Source organism: Botrytis deweyae, assembly GCF_014898535.1.
Source record: "Botrytis deweyae strain B1 chromosome Unknown BDEW_004, whole genome shotgun sequence".
Classification (NCBI taxonomy): Eukaryota; Fungi; Ascomycota; class Leotiomycetes; order Helotiales; family Sclerotiniaceae; genus Botrytis; species Botrytis deweyae.
This window is the reverse complement of record NW_024066211.1, coordinates 1630594-1641206: the sequence shown is the minus strand read 5'-3', so window position 1 is coordinate 1641206 and position 10613 is coordinate 1630594. Positions and strand designations below refer to the sequence as shown.

At 42.3% G+C, this 10613-nt stretch overlaps 3 protein-coding genes across 3 annotated transcripts; 1 reads left to right on the top strand and 2 right to left on the bottom strand.

The window, feature by feature from the left end:
* The first annotated feature begins 473 nt into the window (after window positions 1–473).
* Window positions 474–4476, top strand: EAE98_002493 (uncharacterized protein). Its single transcript, XM_038950113.1, has 3 exons — window positions 474–1073; window positions 1185–2019; window positions 2073–4476. Exons 2-3 carry the CDS (start codon window positions 1717–1719, stop codon window positions 3744–3746), a joined length of 1977 nt encoding a protein of 658 aa, XP_038813852.1. The 5' UTR covers window positions 474–1073; window positions 1185–1716; the 3' UTR covers window positions 3747–4476.
* A 941-nt stretch (window positions 4477–5417) lies between these two features.
* Window positions 5418–6592, bottom strand: EAE98_002492 (uncharacterized protein; the record flags this gene model as incomplete). Its single annotated transcript, XM_038950112.1, has 4 exons — window positions 5418–5472; window positions 5543–6302; window positions 6372–6423; window positions 6479–6592. The coding sequence occupies 4 exons, from the start codon at window positions 6590–6592 to the stop codon at window positions 5418–5420; spliced, it is 981 nt and encodes a 326-aa protein (XP_038813851.1).
* A 2087-nt stretch (window positions 6593–8679) lies between these two features.
* EAE98_002491 (uncharacterized protein) lies at window positions 8680–9958 on the bottom strand (the record flags this gene model as incomplete). The annotated part of the gene is made up of 7 exons (XM_038950111.1): window positions 8680–8810; window positions 8871–8957; window positions 9016–9105; window positions 9135–9282; window positions 9355–9718; window positions 9782–9821; window positions 9883–9958. 7 exons carry the CDS (start codon window positions 9956–9958, stop codon window positions 8680–8682), a joined length of 936 nt encoding a protein of 311 aa, XP_038813850.1.
* Window positions 9959–10613: the final 655 nt, after the last annotated feature.

Here is a 10613-nt window from a genome sequence, read left to right as displayed (position 1 = left end):
TCCAAGGAATGAATCAATATGAATGAGGTTGATTCAGGGTAAAGTGAGGGTCAAATAGTAGAATTAGCAAGGAAGTCAAGATGGATGCAAAGTAAAGTAGAGTAAAGTAAAATAGAACCCAAATATATTCCATATGGAGATTGCCCTTATCCTACATAGGCAAATCATTAACCGAGGTGATGAAGGGGTCAATACCACGCGCTGAATCTCAGGCCCCCAAGGAATTCCAAGTAGATATCGCAAGAGATAAAAAAGAAGGTAGGAGAGAATGTCCCGGGGAGTAAACCCTTGCCAAGCCACACCAGTGATTGTGGTCATGTAGGTCAAGTCAAGGAGTTCCGGGTCAAGGTTAACAAAGTGTTGCAAAAACAGCGAGGGATTACAATTGTGCCCCTGTTGTTTTTCTTAGGAAAAAAGCACAGGCTTTTTGTAGGCTTGTAGGCTTGTAAGCTTCCTGTACCAACAAGATTATAGATCGCTCATCAAGACAAACCCCCCCGTATGTACATACAGATACACCACCGAACAACCACCCAAAAAGACGAGCAGTACCCAGTGAGCTCGAAGTGGTGAGCAACACATCCCATACCCACTCACACCACACCAGGAAATCCACAATTTATTTACAATCCATACATCTGAGCTATAGTAGTAGTAGTAGTACACTAGCAACCTAAAGCACCTACCTACCTACACATCCATATCCATACCCACCCTTCAATCCATATCTTACTTTTACTACCACCTACTTCAGATCAACGACTACCACACCTCTCTTTCCTTCCTTGAATTGCGCGAGCTGCTCCTTCTTCCACCCTTCCCGCCCCTCACTCTGACACTTACAATCACTCGTCCATTAAACTCCACTTGCTTGTCTGCATTGTGACATATATATATTCATTGTCTTTTCCGCAATTGTATAATATCATCTTATCCGCTGCGTTAGAGGATAAAAGAGAAAGAGGTTCGATTAATTTTTGGCATGAACGCCCAGGTACCAGTCAAATACAGCCACAGATCCGATCTGCAGCCAACCTACTGCTAAAGTCGCCTTAGTCACAATTAACCACCCCGTTAGTTCTTCCCCCTTCCCTTCACACACCAACTTCTCCAATCTTTTTTCATTTCGAACAACATTTTTCCTTCTCCTTCGTTCCAGTTGACTGACCTTACCATAATTACAGGCGACTGACCACTTTCGTTCCTTGCATCAACTTTCTTGATTCACGATATCGAAATTCCGGATTCCTCGCCTGCCCGCAAGTAGTAAACTTACGATCCATTCTACCACACACCTATAATATATACGCGCCCTCATCATTCAATCACTGAAACCGATATCGAAACGAGCGGTTGCGATACTCCTTCAATTATTTTCGACAATTTCCATCTTCCAATATATACTAATTTTATCGCCGTTTGAATCACTTCGTATTCAGATTCCATTCATTTGTCTGTAGAAGTGGCTTACAGTCGTTTCTTATCTATCCCACCGCATCATACATATACAACATATATACTTACTCAAGAGATCGTTGAACGACATATCCAAATCGTACGGGTAATATATACATGAGTTTCGGCCTATCGTCAACATTATTTGATTCCGATATCATTTTCGCATTTGCCTTTCGATTCAACTTGTGATTCCTGTTCTATTTTCCACAAAACTACGCTGTGGGGGTTTAGCTTTTGAACCAACACCCAACTTAAAAAATGGACTACGTTCAACCCACCTTCCAGCACTTTTCGCATCACCCTAATAATCATGACCAATTAATTTCTCAAATGACATCAGGCGGGGTCTATAACGACCATCAATACCAATACTCTTTACCGCAACATCAGCCCAACATGATGAATATGGCTACTGGACAGAAAACCAACGAGACAAAGCCTCGTCTAGGAAAGGATGAAGTTGACATCTTGGAGTTTGAATTCAACAAGAACCCAAAGTCAACCACTCAAACTAAGCGTGGTTATGCTGATACTATGGGTGTCGAGTTGTCAAGAATTAATGTAAGGACAGGAACTCAAATCAGCTTTTAGGTCTTGGTACTGATGTGTAGTAGAACTGGTTCCAGAATCGTCGAGCCAAACGCAAGCAAGAGAAGAAAACGGAAGCATATGAGGCTGGTCAAGCGCGGGAAGCATTGGGATACTCAGTCTCCGCGCCTTCATCTCCGGACTTTCCTCAAAGCAATTACAATATCGATTATCCAATGGTGCCACAACAATCTTCTTCGATGTCATTTCCTTCATCCGGTCCTCCACCAGCCACGGCACCCTATAATCCCCAATATCAAAATCCCACCACCGCGAGTCTCGAGTCTCTCCATCGTGCCATGGCTTCTGCTCAAGCCGGCAATCAAAATGGAGAGTTCTCAGGCAACTTCAATGTACATAACAACGATACTCTTCAGCTCGCAAATATGCTTGGTATGGGAGAGACTTCTGATCTTGATCGTGCTCAGTTCCCAACTGCCAATGCCTTTAATTATGACGATTCCTTCAGTTTCCAGCCTACATTCAACCAAAATATCTTCGATGAACCAGAGCAATTAGAGCCATTCGGTACTGGCGAATCTGGTCATACGCCAACAGCATTTAATACATTCTCTGATGAAAGCACTACGAGGTCGCTCTCTACAGCTTCCGCTTCATCTCAACCTTTCACGGGTGTTGTTACATACAGACCAGCAAAACTTCCATCTGTAGACGACACGAGCGACGAAACAACACTTCAATTTTCATCTCCCCCACCCTCCTCGCGGTCATTCAAGTCTCCACGTCCTCCAACAGATATAGTCGCCAGGCGGAAGAAGGTCCAGGTCAAACCAGCCGCCTTGGGAACCGATACAATGAGAAGTAGGCCACCAATGGGACCACGGACTGTATCAAATGTAGATGGGTTCCGTCGCCAAGTTGCCAGTCCTCTACCTTCACCCATGCGCAGGATTGTCTCAGCGGGGGGAAATGTTCTTACTGGTCGTATTCAAAAGCCTGGAATAGAGTCTGCGCAGAGGTCGCCTATTAACATACACGGATTCGAAAATGCTGGTTCCTTCATGGAGCAAAATTACCACATGATCAACCAACCTAGCTTAACAGCCGGTTCATCTCTCACGAGTAGCTTGGCACCACCCACTCCAATGTCGCCTAGAGAGAGACATATGACACTGAAAAGGGAGAATTCATCATCTCACGAAGATGATTTGAACTTCATGTTCGATTTGTCTAGCAGCCATGATGGTCTTCCCACTTTGATAGACCCTAATCAGGCCACTGACCAAACGCCTCCAGAGACACCACAAGCCTCATTAGGACTCCAACAAACAAACACATCCGGGTGGCCAAATAATATTGAGCACAACAATACAGAGCAGCATTGGAATTACGACATTCCAGATGATCCTCTCTACACACCCAGCCACGATCATTTCGCTACCGAATTATCAATGCCTCAACCTTCGTATGCCAGCCAACCAGTAACACCTGCTTTTGGTAGTTTCAACAACCAAGGAGGTCTCCTTCTAGGCAACGGTCATGATTCTCCACAGTTCAACAATAACGCCAGCCCTTTATACACACTGTCGAATGGCGGATCTGCTGAGTACTCCTTTCCACATGATGCACTCACACAATTTTCGAACATTGGCTTGGTGGGCAGCTCTCCAACAATGACGACGAAGCAGAAACAATATCAATTTTCCAATGTCACTCCCGCTGACTATTCGGAGAAATAAAGAGTCGAGAAAAATCCATCTTTTCAGTGGGTCCCTCAGGTTTGACGGATGAGAACTGCGCTCCCAGAATATTCCGCAGTGTAATTGTTTCGGCGTTTTGATTTATTTCACATTTGGCACCTGTCTTCCATCGACGAAGCATTGATATCCCATTAATCGTAGACCGGTTCGATTTAAAATAATTGGCATTGTATATTAGCAACAATCACCCACGGGTGTTGGCATCCCAGCGTTTCATTTTGTACCTTTGCGTTTTTTGTCTTTTTGAATTTTCTATTTGCAATCGTTCTCACCTGGTCGGTGACACGATCCCACTCACTTAATTAATAATTTCTGGAGGACATGGGTATCGTGTCGTTTTTGTTAATGTTCATGATATATAGGGGAGAGGCAGGAGAAGGAATGTGGATTTGAAGAGGCGGGGACAAATGGAATGGAATGGGGGAAGGAGGGAAGGGTTAGGGAAGGAAGATATACCCCCAAAAGCAGGATACATTTTGGCAAAGTCTTTTCTTTGAGTCTCAGCAGAGGAATTTTTTTCCCAAAGAAAAATCATTGTTTTCTCCTTTTATTTGGTGTTGGGGATGTGATGGCGTTTCTGGGAAGGCAGGAAACGGCGTGGACTTCTTGCGAAGGGAGGATTGGATATGGATGGATGGATAGGCATGGATGGATTGATGGGGAAAGGGTTCTTTACTTTCTGTCTGTCTGTCTGTCTGTCTGTCTGTTTGTCTTGTCTGCTCGTCTATGTGATGTTTGTATAGTGCTTCGCTGAAATAGAAGACCCATTTACAACATACTCTTTACTACATGAATACGTGCGTGAACTTGAAGTATTATTGAAATTGTGATTATTTGTTATCCTGATACTTTGCTTGGATAACCAAGGGCGGAAAGGTATCGATTACATTATCCTTCCTACTGTATTGAAGGAAGCTGGCTTGACCTCTTCACGTGAAGCTTTCTACTTGTTATCCCCGCCGCTTTCTGTCAGGCTCACTCTGGAAAGTTGAATTCCGTATCCCGTCTGAACTCTACTCGACGCCACTGACGAAAGAATACCTTCTAGACGTCTCTGTTATATATGTAAAATCACAACTTCGATATGGATATTGAGGATGCATTTAGTTTTTGGATGCGCGACGGAAAGTTGGGATCAGATCTAAACGGATCAAGGCTCCGACTGCCCATTTCATTTTGAACATTCACCCTTCATTGTTCCATCCAGTCTTGAACGTTAAGATTCCGTTTTGCCGTTCAGCCTGAGACATCGAGTTCCGATCTTCAACTCAATCTTCAACGTTGAACCCCTATTGTTCCACCTAACTTCAGGCGATCATTTTGGAAATACCGCTCTGAACATTCACATTTTGGCATCCGAATGAACCCAAGTCTATGCTACCCTTTGCGAACAAGCTAGCATGATTCAGGATGTCTTTCATGCAGAACAGCACGGAGATTTGAAGATTCGCGATGTTACTACCATAACCTCACCGCCACACGGGTAACGACTCACCGACGCCTATTCCTCTGCTTCTAGCGCCATCTTAGCTCCCGCGTCTGTAGGGAAAAGATCTCAGATATGTTCCAGTATTGTTATTTTGACATTAAACCTCTTTCACAAACCCCTCCCAGCCATTTCATGATTACCCACCTCACTTCATGTATAGTCTAAGCCTTTAATCTTTGTCCAGCTATATCGTCTTGAGCATCCTTGATCAAGAAACTATTCCTAAATTAGCATTTCTCACTGACCGCACCAAATGACAACCATGAAGAAACAATGGGAAACATACCTGTAGAAAATCATAGTTGGAGCCACCGTCCCCAAATGCCACAAACTATGTGCATCCAAACATCCCAACCAAGGCGGGAAATCCACCAACTCCAAACTCATTGCCATAAAAATCCACGCAACTACTAACCCTGGCCATGTCGCCCATGCCCTCTTACTCTTCCTGTATTTTTCGAACGAAAACCAACTCCATAGAGAATTTTGTATTACTCCAACCACAACATTTGCAGCCATGTTATATGTATAATCCCAATCCCACCACTTCAGGTAAACAACATGTGCGATATAGCAGAGTATGCATAGAAGAGTCCAGGCACGTAATATAGACTTTGTGCGTTTTCCACCACGATCCATACGGAAGATTCGAATTGGAGTATAGTACATGCCGTACAAAACACTTCCTCCTGCCGCGAAATAATCCATTTGTTCCGTGAAAGCGAAGTCTCTTGTATGAAACACCATACTGGCTACCCAACTCATCATTCCCGCATATGATAGCATGACATAGTATTTCCGCATACTATAATCCTCGGGAATCTGAGTCGTTACTCTTGCAAGTCCGTTGTGATGCGCCATGAAGTTGAAGAGTGAAAAGAGGACGGAGAAAGGCTCTTGCATGCCGAGGAAACGATAGAACGGCCATTTTCCATGGAATTGAACAATAGGTTGTGAGGATTTAACGCGCGAGTCGGTAATTATATGTTGACAGGTATAATCACATTCGGCTGGGCAAGTCCAGAGGAGAAGTCGATGGTGGAGTGCTGTGTCGTTTTGTTAATTTTAATGTACAAAAAAAGAGTAGGAATTGTAGGGAGGAATATTTGACATACGAATCTTCGTACCGCCTCCAACTTCATTGTCGCAATTCTCTCGTTGACAGACCTAAATGTTTATTAGTATTTAACAAAAGGTAAACAAACTCCAAGGACATTCATACCTCAACACATTGTTTAAATTCAGGCAATCGATCACCAGTACTCGCATTCGCAACACTCAAAAGTCCAAGTACTGCGATGCAGAGTAAAACGGTCAATCTATGCCTGATTATCATTATGATATCGTCAATGTGGTTATTGTTGAGATGAGATTGGAATTTGACATATCGATATAATATTGAATGATGCCAGTGCCGGTTAATTTTCGGTACGGAATGTGCGGAATCTGGCTCACTGGAGGTCTGTGCTTCGCTTATCTTCACGTGCGATCATATACCTAGAAAAGCTGAAATCGTCATCAATCAGAATAGGGGCCGTAACTCAGTGGTAGAGTGCCTCGTTTGCATTATCTGTTCCCTGCGGGGGACTATACATCGATGAAGTCCAGAGTTCGATCCTCTGCCGCTCCATAAACGTTGTAGATTGATTTTTTACAATTTATTTTGGTTATTTACAAATATTCGAGATGTTGTACCTATTTTTGGTAGCGAGTAATTAGGTTTTGCGGGGTAAGCGAGAGAGGTTCTTACTGCATTAGTACAATTGCCTTGATCATAGATATAATTCCTTGCGGTTCAATGTGTATTGAACGCATGTTGTCTTCCAACAGGACTATGTTTGATCAAATGCTCAAGTGAGATACATGACATCTCCTTGCTTGACAAAACAATGGCCAGCAATGCATACCTACTCAATCAAACTTGTTAACTCTAGACTTCCAGTTTTACTCCTCACTTTTCACTTGAGGATCCACGCAGTCTACTGAGAATCGACGTACACCACAACCTTTGGCTCATACTTACTCTTATTTTTACATTCCAAACCAAAGAATTGTTTGATCACTTGGGTATCGCTCTTTAATAACGTTATCCATCTTCCCTAGCACTTAATACGCGTTGACAGCGCGTGTAGTCATTCTCAAATTACACCTTGTATCTTCATCGTGATTTCTTCAAGACTAAGGCGAGACTTCGTGGTAGTCCTCGAGGTTGCAGATACCCACCCAGGATAGGAGATATTTAGCTTCACTGTTTTCCAACTCTTCACTGATTCGAAAGAAAGTTGAGAAGCTGTCATAGGAAAACTTCGCTGGTAGCGTTGCTACAACTATGAGATTAGATCTTCAGTGACTTGGATGCTCGCATAGCATTACAATTATGCTGTAGTATGGTCGTACTATTTTGGATAGCCATTATATTATATGACTACAAGAACGCTGTCAATAGCATTTAAGTCATTAGATCTTGAGTCTCTTTGCAAAATTTTGTTTAATTTGAAGAAACCCAATTTTCACATATGAAAATCTCCCATGGTTGAATTTTTTCTATCAAACTCGTGGGTAGTAGGAGAGCTCACAATTGTTTCGCATAGCATAAGTTCAATCCAGGAAAGAAGTCGATTCACAAGTTAATGTCCTGACTGTATTTAACAAGTTCTACTAAGTTGGCTTTCTACTTTTGGTATCAACGTCACTCATTACTTGAGGTTCGCTATCTGGGCGTGATTAATATCCTTAAAGGTTAGCTTCAGACGAGTCAAATCATAATGAAATCGCTTTTCCCAGTATTCATGAAGAATTATTAGTCTTTTCAATACAAGCACAAAAACATAAGTTTCTATTACTTATGAACAAGATGAATGAAGGATTATTCAAAGACGCCTTTATCTAGCTGAACTGGAAATACCAGACCATCGTAGTTCAATGATTAGATTATGATGTTTTAGTACAGAATCAGAGGCAAATGAACAATTTTGGATTCAAAGATGACTACCTATGCAAAGATAAATCTATTAGGTGAGATAGTTTTTTTCTTTAAAATAGCTTCATTATTCAAGATGTTGTCATCGTTGAAGACAGTTGCCATGTTTAAAATGGTTTTATTATTCAAGATTGTTTCATTCTTCAAGATGAATGGGAGAGTGGTTATAAAAATAATGTTGGCCTACTGGTTTGTAGACTGCCGATGATACTTTTTAACTACCTCTAGACTCCAAACTGAGATGATACATCTGTTAAGATCGTAAGGATATCAAAATTCAGACATGATCATTCAAAAAGTTACGATGAGACAAACGAGGTGCTGAATCCTCAAGTTCATTAGTCGATTCATTTCAATTGTGAATCTAATGCACCTATCCTAAACCAATTCTTCACACCTTCAAGCAGATTCAACATCCAAATCTCATCATCCAGCGCTCCAGTTCAGTAAACAAATGTCTCCCCCACAAGCTTCTCACTGAGCTTCCACAAGCCCTCGGCTGTCTCCTTATTGAGAGCATAATCCTTCGTCTCTGTGTAAATTTCATTTTCGACGATGAATGCTGGTGCAGCCTCTGTGAAATCTAAGGTCAGGGGATGTACACTCTCAGGATAGGGAACCTGGATCTACATACCTGTCAGAGATGGGTTCAAAGCCGTGAAAAGAACCACTCCCGCTGCTTGTTTCAAAGTCACCATATTTTGCGGGGGAAGAGGATTTCCTGATATTCAGTTAGCGATGCCAACGTATGCGTGAATTGACGAGTGCGAAAACCTTACCATCATTGCGTTTAATCGCCAAAACATATGCATCGGCAAACGAGTCATTGTCTACACTTGAATTAATCAATAACTTGCTCTCGAGTGTTACTTCGACAACTTGTTGGTAAGGCACAAACACGGCGTAATAATTGACGTACCACCAGGATGGCATATCAATGCCGTAACTCCTTTCTGCTTCAATCGTTTGTCAAGAGCGAGATTGAACAGTATCATAGCAGTTTTCGCTTGTCCGTAAGCAACCCAGGGATTGTATGTTTCCCCATCCTAGCAAAATACAGTCAGTTTGCACATTAAGCACACGTATCTGCAAACACGAAGTAGCAATCATCAACGAACCTTAAAATTTATGTCCTCAATATTAGTTTCTCCAAGCTGATATCCCAAACTACCAACCTGCACTATTCTTGCCCCCCCCATATTAGCCGCAGCGACTATTTCCTTAACTAGCAGATTGGTAAGAAGAAAATGACCAAGATAATTAGCCGCAAATTGGCTTTCAACTCCATCGACAGATGTAGCATAGTGTTTTACAGCCATCACACCAGCATTGTTAATAAGAACATCAATCTTATCTGTCAAGATCTTTATCTTCTCTGCTGCTTGTCGAACGCTCTTGTTGTTGAGAAGATCGATTTCAACAAAGGAGACTTCAATGTCTGAGTTGATCTTTCTGATAGCTTCAATCACTGAAATGACTTTACTTTCAGTTCGACCGACAAGAATGATTTTCTAGGGCTTTGCAGATGCGAGAGTGATTGCAGACTCGGCGCCAATGCCGTTTTCACTTGGGCCGGTTATGACAACTAGTTATGTTCGTTAGATGAATTTGTAAGAGAGTAAAATGATCGTAGGAGAATAACAAACATGTTTTGCCCTCGGCGTACTTGGAGAAGTGCTTGAGCACATCATCGCCGGTCGTATTGATATCAAAAGATGCCATTTTTGTATCGGAAATGAGAAGTAAGAATGGAATAAAGAAGAAGTAAAGTTTGAGTGACTCTTGTTCTTGACAAACTCGGGGAGAGAAAAGAATGGTTCTACCAATTTAACTATGGGAAAGATACAACTGTTGTTGTTGTACATGTTGGCATTTCATGCCGCTTTGCGGCGCAAGCAATGCCAATACACCTACTTAACCCGCTTTGTCCCCCTATTGACAGCCCCTGCAATGAGCGAATAAAGCGGGGCATGTAAGATGCCACAAACGAGATTAAACTACAAAAAGAGTGAATAACGGGAGTAATAGCATATAGCCGGTCGTTGAGATAAAAAATGACCCAGGTTTTGATTCGCTGCCGAGGTCACGCAGCTTACACTGACAGCAGCGTAACTACGAGTTCTAAAAAAAATTGGTCAAAGTTTCTTAGTAGATTGCAGACTTCAACGACCTAGAATTCTCCAATAGCTTGCTCACATCTCACCCAGTTTCGCTAAATTACTGCACTACCCAGCACTAATGCTATACCCAAAAACAACTCAAACTATAACTCACTCACCAAATTCCCATAAACACAAAACACACAACCTCCTATCCCTCAAGACCCGCCCCATCTACCCCATCTACTCCATTTCCCCCCATCTACTCCATTTCCCCC

What these genes read in the sequence shown, in the direction of transcription:
- EAE98_002493 (XM_038950113.1), top strand. Translation starts at nt 1,717, where the DNA reads ATGGACTACGTTCAACCCACCTTCCAGCACTTTTCGCATCACCCTAAT. An exon ending in TCGAGTTGTCAAGAATTAAT is followed by an intron (nt 2,020 to 2,072) that starts GTAAGGACAGGA and finishes GATGTGTAGTAG; the next exon opens with AACTGGTTCCAGAATCGTCG.